The following is a 23,098-nucleotide window of genomic DNA, read 5'->3' on the forward strand; positions in this document are numbered from 1 at the left end:
GTGTGTGTGTGTGTGTGTGTGTGTGTGTGCCAGTGTGTTTCTAAGAAGTGATATCTTTATGTGTGAGACTTTTCTTCATTCCTCCATGAGCATGCTGTATTTCACACGGTCTCTTTTGTCTCTCAGTGACAGTCACTCCTGGCTATTTCTGCTGCCGAGGTATCTACCCTTCCTCTCTCTCTCTGCTCCTCTCTCACTCTCCATCCGTCAGCTGTCAGTCTCCATCTTTAACCTCGGCTGTCCTCTGTGTGTCTTTATACTGAATGTGTGTGTGTGTTTCTAACTGTCAGGTTTGTGTGTTGAGGCATTGATGTCTTGTCTTTGTGCTACATGCAAATCATGCTTCCTTCACTCACACCAAAGCAGGAGCTGGCCAACCCCTGGTCTTGATATTTCTTTTAATTCTATTTTCTAAGTTCTTTTTTGAAAAAATATACTTCAAATGAATAAAATGTTGAGCAATAAAAGAAGCATGGATAGAGAGGCCTAGCAGAAAATAAGACATATTGTATGTAGCAGCCAATAGTGCAATAACTACTGTCAATGTAATAACTTAATCATCTACTTCTAATTCAAGTTTAAGTTTTAACTTACCTGTAATGTGATAATAACTCAATCACAATACAATACGTTTTAATTGATAAGTTTATTATTATTTTGTTATCATGGGACAAAGCCTCTTCAAAGAGATCTATATGTCTAATAATACATCCTAAGAGCAAAATGTGACACTTGATAATAAATGCAACTTAAAAATAGTGATAGCTAGCCCAGTTTATAATGTATTAACCAGCCAATGATCTAATAACTTATTACATGATGTGTTATTGGTCTGTTACAATCATTTTTGGTAAGTTATGACTTAACTTAATATCGTTAAGAATGACAGTTCAGTTTGCAGCTGCTATAACACTAAAACAACGTTATATTGTTATAGTGCTCGGATGTGTTCTTTCTCTAATGTAAAAAAGTAGTAAACTCCTCACAACACATGCTCCACAGACAGTGAGTGTAAGAACCGGGAGTGGCCAGCCTGGGTTTCTAACAGCGCTGGCTTCCAACGTGGCTCCTTTAAATGTGAAGGCTGGTTGGTGGGAGACACAATTACAGGGTGCACCTGGCTGGGTGGCGGTGAGGGGGGACCTAATTGCAGGGTGCAACCCGTTTAATTGAGCCGCCCTTGCTGTCGGTTGCCTAGGGACGATGTGCTGCAAGGCTAGGAGTTGCACTGCTGTGTACGGCTAGCTGCAGCCTTCTATTCTCTCCTTACTCTTCTTTTTTTGGACTTCTCACACTCTCTTTATTAGTTGTTTTCTCTACATATTTCCCTTTGTCTCTCTCTCTCTCTCTCTCTCTCTCTTCTCTCTCTCTCTCTCTCTCTCTCTCTCTCTCTCTCTCTCTCTCTCTCTCTCTCTCTCTCTCTCTCTCTCTCTCTCTCTCTCTCTCTCTCTCTTTGTGGCTGGCTTCTCCAGGCTTGTTGTTGTCTGCTGGGGCTGTTGCTCTACTTTCTGTACGAGAATGCTGCTGAGTGTGTTATAAAAAAAGGAGAAGCCCTGAATCTCTGGGCAATCTTCCGCTAAGCATAAAGCAGGCATGACCTCCACATGTTCTCATACACGCTCTGTGAGACACAGCACAGATGCTTCTCCGCAGCGAGAAGGAAAATAAATTCAACTGGGAGACATTGGTGAAAAACGAGAGAAGAGAGGCTGTGCTTTTTGCTCCCACCAAACCTTAGATGTTTTCATGCAAATACGCAATGAAAGTATGTGGGCATTTTTTTCACTAAACTGGAGACACTTGCCATTGCTACAAGGAAGGGTTTAACATTATGGGAATAATGCTTTCAGAGAGTCAACGTCATACAGGCTAGCCTCTTTTTCACCACCTTTTTTGACTCAATCTGTGATGACCTTCTATAGCTCTCTGTCCTGCTGTTATTCAATATATGCTTGACTTACCCGACTCCCCCATAGACTTATCTGTTAAGCCGTATTGTTAGCCTTTGAAGTACCGAAGCTTATGGGAAATACTGTCTGTTAAATGCTCAATAACCAAAAATATATTGAATGAACAACATTACATTCTTTTTAAAAGGTAAAATGATGCATATGAATCGGGTCACACCACATACTGTAGATTTGGTGTATGATTTTCAACAGGCTTTGTGTCATTGCAATGTGTTGCAGTATTACCGGCAACTGGGCCCACTGCTGGCAAAAGTTTACCGTATGTCAGAAACCGTGTCATGTGGTGTTATCTAACTGACTGTAGCAGACGGGTGGAAGGTGAGCATTGCAACAACACGAAGCCGGTTGAGAATTGGCACATATTCAACGAAATCCTCTGGAAGAAAACAGACGAGCGTTTTTTTCCCAAACTCTTTAGTCAGCACTGTATTAGCCGTTTTGTTATTATATCTTATTGAGAAGAACAATTTCCGTAGTTATGAAAAATATTTTCCACGGTGGTGAAAAAGACCACTGGAGTTAAGTGGTGAATTTGTCTGCAGCGATGACACTGTGTCTCCAAAACGTGTCCACTTTCGTTGCGTATCAATTTAATTCATTTACTTCTATTTTAGCTCTCAAACCAAACACAGTCACTCACCTCTCCCCTTAAAGATCAAATGCAAAGGTTTTTTTATAATTGCCAGTAAAATCGAAATCATATAGCTACAACACTATCTAAGATATTGCAGTATTAAAATCGGAGATAATATGCGTCTGGCAATGCGCAATATTTATTTTGTTCAACCCCCAACACCAAGTCCGACGATTTATTTTCTCAGCCGCTCCTCCGCAAGGATGGCGTCGCGTGACGTCACAGTGGCCAAACAAACAAACCTTGGCTTATCGCTCACAGCTGCTTCCGCCGATAGTACAACTTAGTTTCGTTATCATGTCTGATTCTGAGTAGACTATAGACTAAAAGCTTTAGGAATCCAAACTATAACATATAATAAGTACCCTGTATCAAGATTGATGCAAAACAAGTGACGTTTGACCTTTTTAGAGAGGTTTAGAAAAATAAAGTCCAGGCGGACTCACCACTGGGTAATTTGGGAACCATCACAACCAAACACAATGCTAACAGTGAGACTCTGAATTAGCCCTGAGCGAAAAATGCTAACCTATTACTGCACCGAAATCACTCCTAGCTCCCTTATTACTTATCCTAGCTCCACATCCAACAGATTGTTTATGATCGTAAAGACACAGAATCTAACGGTGCCCACCTCTATAAGCACCCACTCGGCTGAAAGAAATGAAAGCATGGCGGAGGGCTTTTTTGATGCATAGGCCTAATGAAGTGGTTAGAAGAATGTTGGGTTTTCTAAGTGCTCACAGTCACTTTTAATTGCGTGGGGGGCATTTTTAATTGGGCCAGGAGGAATAATAGTGGATTTAATCCCTATCATAATTCATATTGTTCACACTTTTCCGTTATGAGTGAGGAGCGATGAATGAGCTGCAGATAAACTACAATGCTAACAGTGAATTAGCCCGAGCGAAAAATGCTAACCTATTACTCCTAGCGCCCTTATTACTTATCCTAGCTCCACATCCAACACATTGTTTATGATCGTAAAGACACAGAATTCTAACGGTGCCCACCTCTATAAGCAATTAAAACTGCAATTCCGTTATCTGCGTTATCTGCTGTGCTCCGTGCGCTTTGAAATCTAATCAAAAGTTGTTTACCTCAATTCTTTGGCGTTTCTGCATCGCCCGGCTCTTTCGTTCTTTCAGTGGTTTCTTGTGCTGAAATATGGAGGGGACGGCTCCGGGTTTCAGCCTCCGACGTGCTATTAATGCTTCTCCACCAACAGACTTCATGATAGCAGGATCAACGTCGTATGCATCACACGCGAAGTGGTCAGAACACAACTTGCTCCATTTTGTCGGTTGCCATCCAACACGATTCACTAAAAAAAATCCATTTTTTGCGGATGATTTGGTCTTTGGGAAAATGCATGTAAAACTCTCCCAGATCCCGCACCGTTCGTACAACAAAAAGCACAACAATAACCCATGTTAATTCAGTTTTCTTTTCGAAAAACAATGTGACCCGAGACTGCCGAGTCGGGATATTTGGTCCAGAGACTGTTTTGGCCACTATTACGTCACGCGCGCGGAGGCTGCTGGGAATTAAATGTCAGAAATTCAGACGGCTTTGGGTCGAGTTTTTGGATCAACAACAAGCTTTTTTTGGGTGTATTATCTCGATTTAAATAAAATAAAAAAATACAGGCAGTCTTAAAAAACAACATTTCTATAAAAATGTAGCATATTTGGAAGCTTTGCATTTGACCTGCACTTATGTACGACTCCTCTGAACCCCTCACGTGCACTATCGAATGACACATGCACGGACTTTGAAGTCTGCAGCCAAGGAAGCACTGACTCTCTCCCTCACTGTGCTGCTGCCTCTGCAGCCCCCTGCTGGAGGAGAACTGTGAGCCCCCCCCCTAACAAACTGTTGTGTCTCTCTGCAGCTCGGGGCCGCACCAACCTGGAGCTGAGGGAGAAGTTCATCCTCCCTGAGGGGGGTCTCAGGGTCTGGCAGCCTTCCGGTCCCGAGGGCGGCGCTCCAAGCCGGGGTCCCGTAATGCCCTCGCCCAACCCGTTCCTCCTCCTCGGCATCCCACAGCGGGGCCTCGCTCCCCTCGGCCCCCGCCACACCCCACAGCCTCCGCATCATCCAGGGTAAGAGATCACATCAGAGGGATTTCCATGGACTGTTTTGTCCTTAATTAAGTTTGTTTCTTCATAATGTCCACTGCATTCATGACAAACAGGAATACAAGTAATGCATTGAAGCCTAACAGTTGTATACAACACAACCAAACATTTTCTACATTTAAAAAGAATACCAAATAAATTAAGGATACATTTGATTTGAAATTTGTCTCCAATTTTAATTTAAAAAATACGTCATCTTCATTGTGTTCACACTGAGATAAAACGCAAAGGACATCATTGCTAGGGAAAATTGATGGTGTTTAAAATAAAACACCATCAATTTAACACAGACAAAAAATGTGCAGATGCATAGCAGAAAGCTATAGAGTATTAAACATATGTTAATTAAATCGAGAGTTGAGGTACTGCCTCTGTCAAGCTTAAGAAATAACAGAACTATATACAGCCTCATCTGTCTTTGACGACAAACATTCATAGCTCATTGTTACCCAGACTGCATGTGAAGTCAGTGGGTAGTATCGTGTTTGTTGTTGTCGTCATTTGATGCTAGTGACATTTGTTAGAACCAATTTGTCTTTGGATTACAAGTGTGTGTTGTGTGTGTGTGTGTGTGTGTGTGTGTGTGTGTGTGTGTGTGTGTGTCGTGCTGGTGTGTGTGGTGTTGTGTGTGTGTGTGTGTGTGGTGGTGTGTGTGTGTGTGGTGTGTGTGTGGGTTGTGGTTGGTGTGTGTGGTGTGTGGTGTGTGTGTGTGTGTGTGTGTGTGTGTGTGTGTGTGTGTGTGTGTGTGTGTGTGTGTGTGTGTTACACATTGTTCAGTAGCTGTTGTCATCCTCCTCCTCCTGTTGTTGTTGTCACCACATCCTTAACTGTGATTTATTTTTTGTTTTTGTTCTCATTCATCTTTTTGCCTTTTCCTGCTAACCTGCCAACAAAATCGTACTTTCTACATGGTTGGGTTCTCGGTTTTAAAAAAAAAATCACTTTTGCACAAAAACACACTGCGCTGCACTTCCTCGCTTTCCAAATGCTCATTCCCTTCCCTCCATAACTTCCTCCTTCCTTTGTTTGCTCTTCTCTTTGGCTGCTTTGCTCTCCTCCACCCTTCCTTCTTTCCATCCATCCTTCCTTGCTCCCTTTCCTTCCTTCCTTCCTTCAGTCCTCCCATACTCACTCTCGTGACTATGCCAAGCCCTGGCTGACACACAGTAAAACTCCAACGCCATCCAAGTGCCAGTGCTGCCCCGACCTCGCTCACAGCCCCACCAGTCCCGGGCCACTAGGGTAACACACTCACCCCCCCACCCAGCCGCCCACCCCCCTGCTCCACCCGACCCACCCCCCTGAACCGCTACTGCACTAACGCACACTCCCGGGTGATCACACACCAACACGTAGAAACTAAGGCTGTGTGACGTGGTTTTTTTATGTTTGTATAAAAGATGACATATCTTCGGAGAGTTCTGAAAACTGTTCCAACCTTCCAGAACAACAAGGTGGTCGAGCTAAAACATGAAACATGACATTTGGAAGTTGCAGGCTTTTCAACAGGATTATATTTCTAGTGTGTTTTACCAAGGTTATTGATAATGATATAGAACGACTTTAGGAACATCATAAAAGCAGTTTGATCAAATCAAGTTTATTGTTTAAGCCCAATATCACAAAACACATCTGTCTCAGTGGGCTTTACAGAGCAACATAAATGACAGTGCTAAAAGATTCAATTCAATTATTAGAATATCATAAAATGACAATATAGAATTTAAAATACAAATAAAACTAGATTAAGATACAATTAGATAAAATATAAGACAATGAAATAAATAGTTCAAAATAAATGATTTTGACTTTTCAAATTAGAATTATTTAGATTTTTGAAAAAATGTGTTAAAGAAATTATAAGTAAATCAAAAACAATCCTTTCCCAACTGTTTTTTATAGTCTGTTCTTTTCTTTTTTACACAGGGTTTTCATTTATTTAAATTTATATATTTTATAAAACACCTTTATTATATGAATATTTGAATGGGATGATGAACCTTCAAAGTGTTATCACTTCTCAATTGCAATAGCAATCTTTTTTTTAAAAATGATATTAAGTTGATATAGTAATAAAATAGCATTTCTTTACTATAATAAAGCTCTAGATCAATGCTTAACTCCTCTTATGGAATATATAAATACAAACCGTTCAAAATGATATTTATCATTCTTAGAAATGTGCGTGTCTTTGTATGGTTATCATTTGTTGTTATATCACATGTCTCTGTCAATGTGTATGTGATGTTTGTTTGTTTGTTTTGGTGTATTGTGATGGTTTGAAATACTGCTGTGTAGTTCTCCTCAGCTGATGTGTCCTGATGTTGTTCTGCAGGGGGCCGCGTCGGGGTCCAAACTGAAGAGACCGACGTTCCACTCCAGCCGAGGCTCGCTGAGCGGAGAGAACGGAGGAACGCCGCTCTCCGGAAAACCGGCACGCGCTGGTGAGACAACGCTCACATCTTGTTATGTCCACTGGTAGCCAGTGGACATAACAAATGAGTTTTTAACTTTATTATTTAATCTTCAACCATATGAAACCAAGAGTCTGCAGTCATGCTAGCGCCTCTAATATGGTCCTAACTAGGCACTGAGGTGCGTTAAGCTAAACGCTAACATAAGCATTTATCAGGTATAATGTTTATCTTCTTAGATTGTTGTTGGTAATTAGCACTTAACACACAACACAGTTACGGTTATGGGAATGTCGTTAGTTTTGCGGGTATAAAATGTAGGATAAATGAAAGTTTTAAACTGATGATGATGCTAGATGAAAAGTTGAAGATTTATTAAACTTGTTACAATTTCATGGAATCCATCTGAAGTTGTCGAGACATTTTACCTGTCATGTCATACATTTTTTATATCAAATATGAACCTTACCTGTGGCGCTAGATTATGTTTCTACAAAATGTACTGTCGCTCTATGGAGATATCTCACTTATATGTGAAAACGTTAACCACATGGTTGGGTTAAATAGAATGTCATGGGTCAATCAAATCAGAAGGATTCCTCCTCTGGGGACCATGGATCTCTAGAGAAATCCTCTTATATTTATTGAGATGTTTTAGTCTGGCGGATGAAATGACCAACATTACCACCCACAAAGCCCTGCCCTAATTTCCCTTTTAAGAAACGAATGCTCTGCTTCTTGATTAAGCCCAATTTTCTTCTCTCCTGTCCTTGCTAGATCCGAAGCGAGGGGGGGTCCACAGCGAGCGGGCAGGCAAGCCGAGCGGGCAGCCGGGCAGGCAGCAGAGCCAGCAGCCGAAGAGGCAGCGACGCTTCGGACGCCTCGGAGCTGCAGGACGTCCGCTCCGTCTGCTCCGACGCCTCGGACACACCACGACGACCCGGGCCAAACCATCCAAGATACCCACCATCTCTAAAAAGCCCCCAGCCCAAAGACCCAGGGGGGCCGTGAAAAATAATTCAGCAATAGAAAACTGGAGTGGAAGCGAGTATCATCGGTGTACCAGCTCTTCAATCTGAGTCCATCTAACGGGGCTCGAGGAGAGTTTGTGCACTGTGACATTTTCCAGGGGAAAGAAGGAGATGGATAGGATGGTGAATCTCCTTCTCACTCTTTCCCCGCTCTCATGGACGGACTGAGAAAACATGCACAACAGGAGGAGGGATTCTGGTCCCAGGTCAGAATCTGTGGGGTTAAAAACCGACTTTCCCCTTTAAGAAGCGACCCCATTTTGCCTTCCAGTCTCCTGCTTTGTCTTTCAAAAGTTCCCCCCCAAGCGTGGAACCAAACCCCAAAGTGACTTGACGTGATGCTGCCTTACTTACTCACTTCTGTCCCTAACAGACGCAGAAACAGAGAAGTCTTTAAACTGCTTTATACCACACTGACACAAATACCCACGTTTTCAAAGAGAAGCAGGGTAGGGAGTGGGACACGCCACCACCACGGCTGCAAAAACAAAGAAAGCCCAAATGAAATTCAGGAGAGAAAAAAAAAGAAAGAGAGAATTGTGGGTCATTTTGGCTTGTGGGCCAGATGCCTCAGCGATGAGTCTAAAAAGAAAATATGCAACGACTGCCATGTCTCTTCCTCTGGACTGGTTGGTAGGGAAAACGCTCACCTCAGCAGATCTGTGTGTGGGGAGGCGGGAAAACGTTGTCCGACACACACACACACACACACCGGCTAACCTCAGACTCAGAGGGTGGGTGGTGGTGACGGAGCAAACACTCACACACTCGCAGCGCAGACTCCTCTCGACCGTTGGAACGTAACATCAGCCTTGTGTGTGTGCATTTCAGCAAAGGGCGGTGTGGTTTGGTCACATGCCGGCGTAACAATCCAACAGGAATATCACAAACTGGCAAAAGAGAGGACTATTTTTAAGGTGACACTCACTAACAGCACACTTACTGACAATATATGACATGTGTAACCCGATGTTCGACAACCAGCATGCACTAATTGTCTCTTCCTCTGCAGTCCCACCTCAATGTCTACGCTGCGTCGCCCTGAGCAACTCAGCAGCACACACACACAAGGTGGTGTGTTTAATGTGTGTATTTGTTACAGGAAATGATAGAGGTCATTGACATGAGTCACTGTATGCAAACATTTTAATTTGCGAATGTCCTTTTTTTGTTTTTCTTCTCATTGTTTTCTGGTTAATTTATAATCCAGTTGTACTTTTGTTATCTAGCTTGAAAGAAAAATCTATTTATTTTTCAGTTTCATGTCATATCACCGTTTGCGGAGTGTGATTTAGTATTATGGTTAAAGAAATTGTGTTTTTTTTGTACCAAGGAAGTGGTCCGCTCCGTTTGTGTGTTTCTACTTCATTGTAACATTACATTACTCACTAGGTCGCTGATTCTGGTGACAGCCTTGTTTGTTCTTTTCTCTTTTTTTGCTAATGACTACAATTCCCAGACGATGACCAAAGGGGTTTGCCCTTCATGTGTAGAGAGAACTACAAATATGACTGACAGGAGACCTGGTCAGAGCAGACCTGGTCAGAGCAGACCAATGAGAGCGGGTTGTCCTGCCTCATGTCCGTCCCCAGCGTTTCTTCTAGGCTTTTTTTTCAAATGCCCGTCATTGGCGGGGCAGAGTTGTCTCTGTGTTATCTCAGTGTGAGAGATGAAGTTTATGAAAGACTAATGAAATTACAGTAAGAAAGAAGACATCTTAAGGTGATTTTTATTTATTTATTGTCTCTCTGAGGGGAGGGGGATTCGGGGCGCAGGAGACGAGTCCTCCACCTTTTGATGCTGTGCTACTCTGTGTGATGACGAAAACATGGAGGGAGGGGTGTTACTATAGGAGTCAATTGTGTAAAATTAAAACTAAAATTATAAACAATGTTTTTGTTCTGTTTTTGTATTAAAAATATGCTTGCAGTAAAAACCTACTCTTGTTTTGCTTGGTATTCTGACCATTTATAAATGTTCTGCATTATATGTGTGTGAATGGGTTAGGTTTGTTAGACATTAAATTATTGTCAGTTTCACGTGCTGAATTAGTGTCAGCGACCTAATTTAAACGAATGATCTGTCAATTGATCAAACTGTATACTATGTGACTCCAAATAAAAAATAAATACAAAAGTATTTTTTAGGCATTTCAATTTGGACATTTCATATATAACAATTAAAGGTAAAGTGTCAAAAAACTTTTCAGAAGTTACACCTTGGCTTTATTCATTCTCTGATAAAAAATCTATTTATTTTTTGTTTCCCCAGTTGTTTATCAGACAAATAAGCTATTTCATACATTAACTTTGGCTTTGAAAACGTGCTTCTTCTCATATTTGTAAATATAATTGACTAAATTATTATTTTATGAATTGAAAAATACTTGTTAGACGAATCAATAACTAAAGGTTATCCATTAGAGAAGAGTTGTTTGGTCATTTTTGTCTTTAGAAATGTATCATCGACAAAATATTTGTATATGTCTGAGTGTCATTTGCAGCACAAATTGGCCTTTTAAAATGGTACCATTGTATGCACCGATGTAGAACTTTTGAAAGCGTGACGTTTTTCAGATGTTTTGTATCTATGTAGCCTATAGGTAGACATTTATTTGTAAGTCTTGGGCTATATCACCACGATAGTTTTTCTCTAATAAGTAGTGTACATTTACATCACTGCCGACATCATTCATACTTACTTTAAGAGTTTATATGAAAATGTCCATAAGTGTATATTTTTTTAAGTAAATTGGAAGGAGAAACATGGTTATCATTTTGTTTACAGCCCACAGTCACCCATGCGTGACGGCAGACCACAGACGGACATTTCTGGGTCATTATCCTGTAACAGTTTAGGACACATCCCATTGGATCTTCACTTAAACACAGGGGACATGGTGGTGGTGATAGTTGAAAGTTATTTTATTAAATTGACCTTTTTAAATGTCTATTTCCCCTGCAGCTGTGTCTCTGTGAGACAGAGAGGGAGTATTTGAAAATAGCTTTGTCCTGTTTATTTGGTGGTTTTACCGGAGATGATGAGGTCTCTGCAGCTGTGTGTACACACACTCACTCCTCTCATTTGCTGTACACTCTCAATCCATCTACGCCCGTCCCTCCCTGCAGTCCATCTGTCATCCCTGCAGTCCATCTGTCATCCCAGACTTAACTCTGATGACAGTCCCCGCTCTGTTCCACCACTTCTGTCTCTAAGGAATGTCATTTTCAATTTCACTTGGGTTAATATGGTTTCAAGGGCATTCAGCTCCCCTTCATTCTTCACTCTTTGTCACTCCCTCTCTGTTCTTTCACCTCCGCCCCTTCATCTTCTCGCACTCCTTTCACCATTATCAGACGGAACTTTACTGAAGTTGCAGATGTACAAAGTAAAGAAAAACTAAATGGGCAGAGCGTTAATTCCTGGCATTTCGGACTCGCCCTTTCGGCCAGGACAAAATGGACCGCGGTCAGTTTGGTTTGGTCAGTGTTATTCATGCCTTTCAAGTGACCACAAGTACCAAGCCGCTTTGAAGAAAAGAGTACACAAACACGGGCTGGCACAGGGCTGAGCCTCTACTATATTTGAGTCATATTCTCCCTGCAAGTTCTTTCGGTTTCAACCAGGTTTCAACACCCTCATGCACAGAGAGTGTTTGCAAACTAATGAGCGACTCAGCAGTTCCCAAAAAACCTGCCACTTCAGAAGTGTTCAAAGGTCTTTATTGTTAGCTCGATGCGCACTTACTTGGTATGGTTTATTGTATTTTGATAAAAATTACGGATGGAGTGTTTAACTGACAAGCCTATAGCCTAAAAAAGTAAGCTAGATACTACTAATAACGTTTACAGACACTGTCCATAACATTTTCACGTCTGCAATTGAAGTTTTGAATACAGGCTAATTAGCTTTCTTCAAATTAGCTTGCCAGCTAAAAAACTTATGCTAAGGTAATTACTGATACAATTGTTAAAACACAATGATGTGGTATAGTGGTATGTTGCAAAGAATGAAGACGATTAACACTGCATTTACTGGTTTAGTTCTTGAAAGAAAATTGGCTTTACCAAAGTAGCTAGCTAAAAAACGATTTTATATAAGCTAGCAAGAGCTAGCCACACAGTCCTCTCAGTGGTTTTAAGTATGTTTAAAGATATTTTGGCTAAGGACCCACAAAATAGGAAAGCCAAGCAGTTAAAAAAAAAAGGTACTTCAAAGTATTTTTTATCAACTAATTTGGTAAATTAATTACGTTCTTATTGTGAATGCATTCAGTTGTATTTTTGGACTTCTTCGAGGTAAGTAGTATCTTCTAGCTGCTCTGGTGCATTTAGAGCAGAGCTCAGCAGCAGTGAGAGTGTATTTTAAATGTGTAAAAGTTGTTCATGACCAGGGTGGTTTCCCTCCCAGCTTTCGCCTCTCGCCCTCCTTTTAAGTCTTGACATCTGTAGATAAATTAAATACACTTTGAATCTCTTTCGCTAGTACGTAGAGAATTGCTGCTATTCACCAGGGCCATCAGGCCACTTGACGTACTTCCCACCAAGCCGCCTGAGACTTCACTTTGAGTAGCTATGAAAGGAAGCAGTCATGAGGAGATGAAAAGATAGATGGGTGGAGGTAAGGAGAGAGATGAGGTCTCACTGGGAGACCACTGGGAGGGGTGAGGATGGGATGTAGGTTTAAAGACTTGAAAAAGACCGAGAGGCGGAGGCTAGGAAGGAAACTCCCTCCTGGTTATGAACAACTGTAACACTCTCTGAGCCTCATACACAGGACACACTCACTGCTGCTCAGATCAGATGCTGTGGAGAGTGTGCACAAGAGCTACAAGAGACCTCTGGCCGTGGACAAGGATTAAAATCAGGAATCAATTTTCTGGAGTTTTTTTATAAACTGGATTAAGAGAGACATCTGGAGATGTGTGGGTGGGGAGTCGTCTTGAATGGATGATGAAGTACCCAAGGAGGACTGGATAAAAGCTTCCAGCCGTGAATGATGACTCCCATGAGGTATCTAGTTGATCGTTGACTAACTGCAAGTGTGAACTTTATTTCCTTGGGAGGCAATGGAGGGTTGAAAGCAGATCTGATGACACAGCTCTCAGATTTCACTCCAATCTCTGGGGGCAACCTGCTCATCACTGAAATTGCTTTCCATCCTCCAAGTTTACAACTTCAAAGCTAAGACCAATCTTCCCACAGGGGCATAGTTGTCTGTATTCAAAACACATTGTGGAACCTTGTAATTATGCCCTCACTCTCATTATCTCTGTTTTCTTCTGTTGCAGCGACTGCAAGGTGAGGGAGAAGTGGATCAGAGGGTGAGGAGATTTTGTTCTCTTCAAGATAGAGAAGGTAGCCGAGGGAGAGAGGAAAGGCAAAAAGGGGGGAGGGAGAGATTAAACAGAGGCGCTTAAGGCGGTAAAACACGTCCTGTCCAAGCCAGCTCTCCTCTAAACACATCAGGCATAAATCAGCATCTGTCTGGAACAGGAGGACAAACTAAAGCGAGTTACAAACACTATTGCTGTCAGTCTGGAAACACTGAAGGGAAGATAAACTGATAAAGTAAAAAAGAAGCGGATTATATATTTACTTATAAATCTAGATTTGCCAGCCACCACAGCCATGGACTCAACGTCTCCCACAGCTTCCCTTGTCTTGCAGCAAGAGGAAACAGCAGCACTTGAGCAGAAGCAGCAGCAGATTATCTTCCAGACCCCATCAGCCTCTCCTCCACCCCAGGACTCCTGCTGCTGCTGCCCCTGCTGCTCCTGCTCGGCCTCTCCCTGTGGAGCCAGCAGGCTGAGGCCCTGGTCCACTCCAGCTTCAGAAGGCTCAGCGGCCGAGAGAAGAAGGAGATGCAGAAAGGAGATCTTGTCCATCTTAGGTCTACCAGGGCGACCAAGACCTCACCCCCGCTGCGACCGCCCCTCCTCCGCGCCGCTATTCATGCTCGACCTGTACCACGCCATGTCTGCTGATGGGGGAGGATGAAAGGAATGAAATTATTGTGAACGGACCCGGCATGGAGAGGTTGGTTCAGGTCAGCCACGCCGTCCTGCCGACCCTCAGCACCCACTGGCCACTGGGCACGGTGGTCAGCGAGGCTGACACGGTGATGAGCTTCGTCAACCTGGGTGAGTAAACTGTGACCTCATACCTGGAGGTAATGTCTGGGGAAAGAGCCATTCAGGAAGTGAGGCAGTTGGCATTCCTGGGCAATCTTTAAAAATGTCATACTTTGTACTGCATTATAATCTGTATGTGGCTACTGCTTAACTGCCTACTAACCAGTGGTGTACATGAACTCAATTACTGAATAGTACCATTTTGAGGAACTTGTATTTTACTTGAGTATTTATATTTAATTCTACTTCTACTCCACTACAATTCAAGGTAAAATCGTGTACTTTTACTCCACTACATTTATTTTGTACTTTTATTTACTTTGGCAGATTTGAGTTATATCAGACTTTAGTTACACCTGGAGTATGCACAAGCTACCCTGCAGTATACAAAGTCATTCAAACTAACTTTGATAATACTTTAATACATAAATAATTATAATCAAAAACATATCATATCTATTATTCTGAACTGGACCATCTGCATAATAGTACTTTACTTTGGTACTTTAGTATATTTAGATGCCAATACTTTTGTACTTTACTTGAGTAACCTTTTAATGCAGACTTGTTCTTGTAACAGAGTATCGCCTACATTACCATACATTTAGCTGACGCTTTTAATCGGCAAAGCGACTTACAATAAGTGCATTCGACCAAGAAGATACAAACTTGAAGAAAAACAGAATCATATAAGTACATCAGTTCATAGAGCAAAAACATTTCAAGTGCTACTCAACTCATTTCATTTCATTTCAACCTTTATTTAACCAGATTGGTCCCATTGAGATCATAGATCTCTTTTTCAAGGGAGACCTGCAGCATATAGGTTCCACATGAACATAAAACAATAAAGGACATTATCATTATATTTACAGGATACATTACATAGTTATAGACATTTACAAGTGGCCATAGTACCAACGAGCATTTCATTAGCCTAGCTTTAAAAACATGCAGAGGAATGAGATTGCTCAGTTTCAATTCTTGCTGAAGACTGTTCCAAGCAAGTGGAGCTGCGCTCATAAAAGCTGTCTTACCTAAGACAGTCCTTGCTCTGGCACATCTAACAATACTACATCATGCGATCTCAGACAATAGCTGCTTGCAACTATCTGGCTGCGTTTCACTTCTCTTATTTTCATTTCCTCGCTCCTCGGTCTCGGTCTCACCGGAGTTGATTTGTCTGCGCCATCTTGAGTAGCGTCCCTTATTTTTGCCGGAGGACCGAGGAGCGAGAATAGAGGAGCTATAATCGAGGAACCACCAGATGAAATCCTCAGACACTCGCGCCGCCCCCTTACTGTGTATCGCTCACTGATTGGACGATGCAGCGCATGCACTGATCTGATGCTTCTTGACATGAGAGCAGTTTTCCCAGCGGAGTGAAGAAAATACATGAACCTCACGGGAGTCACTCCTCAGTTTATACCATGTTTTGTTTCAATTAATGTATCATTTAGTTACCAAAGGTGTGATATATCTGAACAACAAAGTGGTCAAAAATCATTTTATTCATTTTTTGGAAACATTTCATGATCGCTTTTTTCGTTTTAACATTTTCATTTATTGTCATTTCCATTCAATCAGTCATTAAGTGCTATTGAAATGTTAATTTGCTACATATCCACACAAATAAACAAAAGTGTGCAATCCAATGAATGTTAATCTAACTGGGTTTTGATAGATAACATATCTCTTTTTCTTCTCTGAATTCTTTATTTATTGTGTGCACTCTAATCAATATTAATCAAACTATTGTTCGTTTATACATTTTAAGAATGGCGTTATCTTTTTTGAGAATTAGTTCTTATTTATTTCATGTATTTGGGTCTAACAACAGATGATACAAATGTTTGTGTCAGTAAATGGTACTAACAGAGGCGGGGGTGTGTGTGGAAATAACGGGGACAGAGCTGCTGTCAGACGATCAGCTGTGCAGCGTCATCACAAACGGACGTCGCTTCACGTGACGCTCCGGGAGGAAGAAGGACGTCCCATTGCTCTTAAAACTCATTTCCCTGCTTCTCGTGGTTTCCTTGCATCTCTCCATGCTTCCCTGGTGGAGGGACTAGTCGCAGGGGAAACGACGCAAGTCAGGGACGCAAGGAATCCATTTAACCGAAGTGAGAAGGGCCCTCTGTGTTATCAGAGAGCAGATATAATATGGGAGTTTACCCAACAAAGCTTTATAAATAAACTAGGGATGCACGATAATTATCGGCCCGATAATTATCGGTCCGATATTAGGAATTATGACGTCATCCCGATAAACCCGATACCAGTATTAATAGCCCCGATAATATACAATATATTTTTTGGGTAAAAAAAAAGAAAAAATACTGCGGTGTGGGTGGATTGGGATGAGGGGCGCTTGTTTTTCACTCGGCTCCTCCCGTTTTGCCAGTACTGTGGTATTAGTGGTTTAGGAAGAGGGGAGTTTTTCACAAATCCAGCGCTCCCTAACTCGTGAAGCCAGGACAGTAAACAAACATGTCGTCGGTGGTATGGGCGTTGGAGCTATGTGCAACTCAAGGCATATGCTCGAACCGGAGCTGCCTGGACGCTGCAATCATGTTGCGCACTATCCGTGCTGAGTGTGCTGACTTTTCGTACAATGTCCCACTGTCTGGCTTCCTGCATAAAGTCAAGTGCTCGGCGCAGTTGTGGCGAAATGTCGCTCCTCTGTTTTCATTTAAACAGCTCCGTATATCCGTTAGCGCAGCTAGCTAGCACCAGATGCTAACAACAACAATGCACGTAAGGTCTCTCTCTCGCTCGCTCGGGCCACACATACACACCCTCCCGGTCCTCCAACAGCCAGTCGGTGCCTGCCGGTGAGCGTGGAAGTGTGGTCTGCCACAAGCGGGCGACAGGAGCGGGGCTGTCAGCATCAGCTTGTAGATGGTATTTTAAACTCGATGCGCTCTGAAACTACGGGGCGGCCGAGGAAAAAAAATACACATGCGTTAATCGCGTTAAAATAATTAGTGGCGTAAAAAAATGTTTGGTATTGGTCTTGAGAAGCAGGAAGGTATCGGTTTCAAAAAACCAATATCGTGCATCCCTAAAATAACGTGTACCAATGACTGAGCCTCTTTACAGTAAGTGATGGCAGACCTGCCTTGGCATACAGGGTACAGTGATGAGTAAGTGCTTTACAATTTGTGACAAATCTCAGTGCGCTGTGATAGGCGGCATCTAACTTGTTCAGGCAATAGGCAGGTGCATTCATATACAACAAATCACCATAGTCCAGCACAGGTAAAAAGGTCACAGTGACTAGCCTTTTCCTGGCTTCAAAAGAGAAACAGGACTTGTTTCTGAAAAAGAAACCTAGCCTAACCCTCAGCTTTTTAAGCAGGTTATTGACATGAAGTTTAAAAGTAAGACAATCATCAAGCCAGATACCTAGGTATTTATAACTGGTAACCACTTCAAGTACTTGTCCTTGCATAGTAACAATATCCAAAACAGGCTCTGGTGTCTTTTTAGCTTTTGAAATAGCATTACCTTGGTTTTATCAACATTTAAAAGAAGCTTAAGTTCAGCGAGCTGAGTCTGAATAATGTTAAAAACAGCCTGTAATTTAACACCAGCCTCCTTAATGGAGGGACCTGCACAGTACATCACGGTATCATCAGCATAAAAATGTAAAGTAGCTTCATCCACATTTTCACCTAAACTGTTGATGTAGATGGAGAATAAAAGTGGACCTAAAACAGAACCTTGAGGAACACCATTAGCAATGTTTAACCACTCAGAAGACAGCCCATCAAAGTGAACACATTGGGACATTTCAGAGAGGTAGTTCACAAACCAACCCACTGCATGGCTGGATATGCCGATACTGAGTAGCCTCTGCTTTAAGATGCGATGATCGACGGTATCAAACGTTTTGGAAAGGTCAATAAATAGAGCTGCACAACTCTGCTTATTGTCTAAAATACTCGTAATGTCATTCACCACTTTCATTGTGGCAGTGATGGTGCTATGTTGTTTTCTGAAGCCTGACTGATGTTTAGACAGGATATCATTTTTACATAAAAACTCCTTTACCTGTTCACTCACTAGGCGTTCGAGCACCTTCGCCAGAACTGACAATTTAGAGATTGGCCTATAGTTACTTAAAATAGTTGCCTCCCCTCCTTTTAGTAAAGGCAAGACATAAGCTGACTTCCATACTTTTGGAATTGCATTTGTGCTGAGGGAGAGGTTAAAAAGAGTAGTAAGAGGAAGAGCAATAAAATCTGCAGCTATCTTTAAAAAGAAAGGTTCTACGTTGTCCGGGCCAGCCGGTTTCTTAGGATCTAGCTTAGATAAGGCTTCATGAACAACATTGACAGTAAAAGGAGAAAAAATGAAAGGGTTTTCCAGACCACATTGTTCAGAGTCACGGATTGGGGTGTTCACAGAAGCAGAGTTAGTCACAGAATAAAACATAGAACCGCAGGACACAAAATGCTCATTAAAGCAATTTAGCATAGTAGCCCTGTCCGATATAGTGCCAGATGCTGTGGTAAGGCACGGAGGTAGCTCATTACCGATCTCACCGGTGGATATCGATTTGATTGCTTTCCCAAATTTCCTAGGATTTAGGTTTTCTGTGGTAACTGACAAATAGTACTTCGACTTTGCACTTTTGACATTTGAAGTGAAGCTATTCCTTAGCTGCCTAAAACGCAGCCACTCTACCTCTGAGCCTGATTGCCTAGCCTTTGCCCAGGCCTTGTTTCTCTCATGAAGGAGACTAGACAGCTCAGCAGAAAACCAAGGATTGTCTCGTCCCTTTACTCTAAATTTACACAGGGGTGCATGTCTATCAATGATCTCCATAAAACCAAGATAAAAATAAGACCATGCGGTTTCCACATCAGCACACCGATAGATTTTACCCCAATCAAAATCAAACGGATCATGCACAAAACCCTGCTCAACAAAATTTTTTTGTCTCTCTTAATAATGCAGGGTTTAACCTTTTGGACCTTAGTGTCCCTAATTGTGGCTACCACACAATGATCGCTCAGATCATTTGCAAATACTCCCACAGATGAATATTTATGGGGAACATTAGTTAAAATGAGATCATTAGGGAGGATTTATTAGGGGACTTAATATTTGGGCGAGTAGGACTGTCAACAATCTGAGTAACATTCAAAGAGATACAAAGGTTTTTAAAATCCTCTGCTGCAGTTACAATCTCCAAGTAGCACTATTTCCTTGTAGTCTAGTTGTGATAAAAGATTTTCTAGTGAAGACAAGGAGTCTTTGACAGCTGAGGGGGGTCTGTAACACCACTACCATGACCTGTTGACCCTTTGCCACTTCTATATTTATGGCTAAAAATTCAAATTGCTTACTGATCGATTTGGAAACTAATGTGGTTACACTGAACTTATTCTTAACATAAATGGCAACGCCACCACCTTTATTAGGCCGGTCGGTACGATACACATTAAAACCATTTAAGGCAATGTCAGAGGCCAAAATAGATTTGTTTAGCCATGTTTCTGATAAGACAATACGTCAGCGTCAGTCGCTCGCCCAGATACGGACAAAATCTAGTTTACCTAACAGACTGCGCACATTCAAGTGGATGAAAACCCAACCCAGACCTAGCTTTAAAATCAGCAGGAGTAGCGATCTGACTACTACTACTGGGCGGACCAGGGTTAGGTTGTACATTTCCTGACAGTATAACAACAAAAAAAACAGGCATCTTTTCCTCTTAAACGACACAAATACATTGTCATCTAATTTAGAAACACCGGAAAAGTCTGCGAGAGTGTGATTAGAGCTTAAGAAGCAGTCCTGAAGAACCATCATCGCAGGAAAATAAAAAAGACAAACATATTTTGTCGAGCAGATTGACTGTGACAAGGCAACCGGTAATTGTTTGAGCAACACATCCGAACCTTTGCAGGGGATGCCCACTGCGGGTGGCAGAACAGACCTGAATCCAGTAGTCTTCTCAGAATGACTAGAGATCTTCTCATAGTCCAAAACAGTTAACAGGCACAGCAGAATCCCGATATGGGCCATTTTCCCAGACCAGCACACAGTATCCGCGATGTTCCTGGAGCAAAATCAGCACAGCAGCAAAGGACAGGCGAAAACAGCAGCGTGGAAGCGCTCCGGTCCCTCCGTGGTATCCCCGGGGTGAAAGCAGGCCTCTGCAACAGCAGAACCAGGACAGGTGGAAAGCAGGCCCCAGCGGTGGTAAAATCCTCCTCCGCACAGCAGCACACGCCCGGTGGAAGCAGGCCAAGCCCGAAGCGTGGATCCACTCCGTCTCTCCGCGACGACTCCGGGGTAAAAACCTCTCCAGTACAGCCGTATTCTACAGGTGGGAGCAGGCCTCCGTAGATCGCAGGAAGCAAACAGGTGGAGGCGCTCCGTTCTTCGCGACGAGCAGGTCCGTAAATCGCAGATCGCATGCAGCAACAGGATAAGCCAGTCCTTTATTAGTATATAAGTGCTTTGTTAGTAATTCTATCGCTCGAAGTGGAGTCGAAAGAGATGAGTTTTCTGTCTGCCCCGGAAGATGTGCAAGCTATCTGCTGTCCTGATGTCAATGGGGAGCTCATTCCACCATTTTGGAGCCAGGATAGCAACCCACGTGTTTTTGCTGATGGGAACTTGGTTCCCCCTTGCAGTGCGGGTGCAGCGAGCCGTTTGGCTGATGCAGAGCGGAGTGCACGTGCTGGGGTGTATGGTTTAACCATGTCCTCCTGGATGTAGGAAGGGCCAGATCCATTCGCAGCATGGTACGCAAGTACCAGTGTCTTGAAGTGGATTCTAGCAGTTACTGGAAGCCAGTGAAGGGAGGGAGGAGCGGAGTGGTGTGGGAAAATGTAGGAAGGTTGAAGACCAGACGAGCCGCTGCATTGAGCTGAAGAGGTCGGATGGCACATGCAGGTAGACCAGCCAGGAGGGAGTTGCAGTAGTCTAGGCGTGAGATGACGAGAGCCTGGACCAGAACCTGCGTCGCTTTCTGGGTCAGGGGGACGTATCCTCCTGATGTTGTAAAGAGTGTATCTGCAGCAGCGGGTTGTAGCAGCTATGTTTGCAGTGAAGGACAGGTTGTTATCTAGGGTCACACCCAGATTCCTTGCAGTCTGAGTCGGGGAAACAACAGAGGGGCCGATGTTGATTGTTAGGTCAAGAGTGGGACAATATTTTCCCGGAAGGAAAAGCAGTTCAGTCTTGTCAAGGTTGAGCTTGAGGTGGTGAGCAGACATCCACTGAGAGATGTCCGCTCGACAAGCAGAGATGCGTGTGACGACCTGGGTCTCTGAGCGAGGAAAGGACAGAATTAATTGGGTGTCGTCAGCGTAGCAGTGGTATGAAAAACCATGCGGGCTAATGACAGATCCGAGCGAGTTTTGTGTACAAAGAGAAGAAGAGGGGACCAAGAACAGAGCCCTGAGGGACCCCTGTAATTAATTGACAAGGGTCGGACTCAGACCCTCTCCAAGTTACCCTGTAGGTACGGTCTTTGAGGTATGAGGTGAGGAGGGAAAGTGCAGAGCCTGAAACTCCAAGTTCTTGGATAGTGCGAAGGAGGATGATGATTCACCGTGTCGAATGCAGCAGACAGGTCCAGAAGGATGATGACAGAGGAGAGGGAGGCTGCAGTTCCTCAGAGACAGCGAGGAGAGCAGTTTCTGTGGAGTGACCTGCCTTTGAAACCAGACTGGTGCGGATCCAGAAGGTTGTTCTGATGAGATAACAGGAGAGTTGTTTAAAGACAGCGCGTTCAAGTGATTTAGACAGGAACGGGAGGAGAGAGACAGGCCTGTAGTTTATAACATCAGACGGGTGAGAGTGGGTTTCTTTAGGAGAGGGTTTACTCTGCCTCCTTGAGACTGTTTGGAAAGTGACCAGAAGTTAGAGAAGTGTTGATGAAATGGGTGGGTGAGAAACGGTAGAATATCAGGAGCGATAGTCTGAAGGAGGTTTGAGGGGATAGGGTCCAGAGGACAGGTGGTAGGGCGGGCAGAGGTAATGAGGGTAACAGGGTACTTCTACTTTTACTCAAGTACAAGATCTGAGTACTTCTCTCACCTCTATTACTAACAGATTTTCAAGTATTCTATTACCAGCGGACTGTTACACTGAAGTTAGCTTTAGAAAAACATCTTCTATGAATCAGCCGACTGTATCGATCACTTCGTTACGGTCCAAGCTACAGTTAAAAAAAAAAACTGTTAATACTCAACATTATATATTTCAAAATTAAATAATTCAAGGAATATTTCAAGGAAAATGTAAACCATCAAATATTTTATTGTTGGATATTTATTTTCTTCAGTATATATAAGTGAGCTGTCAAACCTTTCCCCTTTTACTGTAACTTAATGTCGCTCACTATCACTCCATAGTCTGCTGTCTGACTGAAGAGCCCCAAATGTGGGGGGATTGAGTATGTCTAGTAAACTCAGATATCATACTCAGCAATTATTTTGAACGAACTTCACATCGCACTTTATATTCCATTTTAAGTAATGCGTAGCATGAGTTGTACTTGTAATTCAATTTAAGCCTACTCTATGATTTTACTTCACTTCATTTCACAGGAAAACACTATATTTTTTTATTAAACTACATTTATCAGCTGTAGTTATGAGTTCATTGTGATGTTAAGATTTTACAGGGTTGCAAATATTGGGTTGCAAAATATTGGATGGGGGGATCTAGACAAATATTCATGGGGTGGCAAGAGGGTGGCAGGAGATTTTGAGGGGTGGCATACCTGACAGAAGTATATGCTGATTT

The 23,098-nt window shown here is 42.6% G+C and overlaps 2 protein-coding genes across 2 annotated transcripts in view; both read left to right on the top strand.

The window, feature by feature from the left end:
• Window positions 1–10,130, top strand: part of macf1a (microtubule actin crosslinking factor 1a) — a 283,339-nt gene extending 273,209 nt beyond the window's left edge. The window contains 7 exon segments of the mRNA XM_034201651.1: window positions 4,499–4,549; window positions 4,552–4,616; window positions 4,619–4,706; window positions 7,085–7,189; window positions 7,937–7,947; window positions 7,949–8,102; window positions 8,105–10,130. Coding sequence (XP_034057542.1) covers window positions 4,499–4,549; window positions 4,552–4,616; window positions 4,619–4,706; window positions 7,085–7,189; window positions 7,937–7,947; window positions 7,949–8,102; window positions 8,105–8,238 — 608 coding nt within the window. The 3' untranslated portion in view covers window positions 8,239–10,130.
• Window positions 10,131–12,800: 2,670 nt separating this feature from the next.
• Window positions 12,801–23,098, top strand: part of bmp8a (bone morphogenetic protein 8a) — a 31,283-nt gene continuing 20,985 nt past the window's right edge. The window contains 6 exon segments of the mRNA XM_034201617.1: window positions 12,801–12,853; window positions 12,967–13,036; window positions 13,481–13,490; window positions 13,887–14,059; window positions 14,061–14,186; window positions 14,188–14,332. Of these exon segments, the coding sequence (XP_034057508.1) occupies window positions 12,801–12,853; window positions 12,967–13,036; window positions 13,481–13,490; window positions 13,887–14,059; window positions 14,061–14,186; window positions 14,188–14,332 (577 nt within the window).

Source organism: Gymnodraco acuticeps, unplaced genomic scaffold (assembly GCF_902827175.1).
Source record: "Gymnodraco acuticeps unplaced genomic scaffold, fGymAcu1.1, whole genome shotgun sequence".
NCBI lineage: Eukaryota > Metazoa > Chordata > Actinopteri > Perciformes > Bathydraconidae > Gymnodraco > Gymnodraco acuticeps.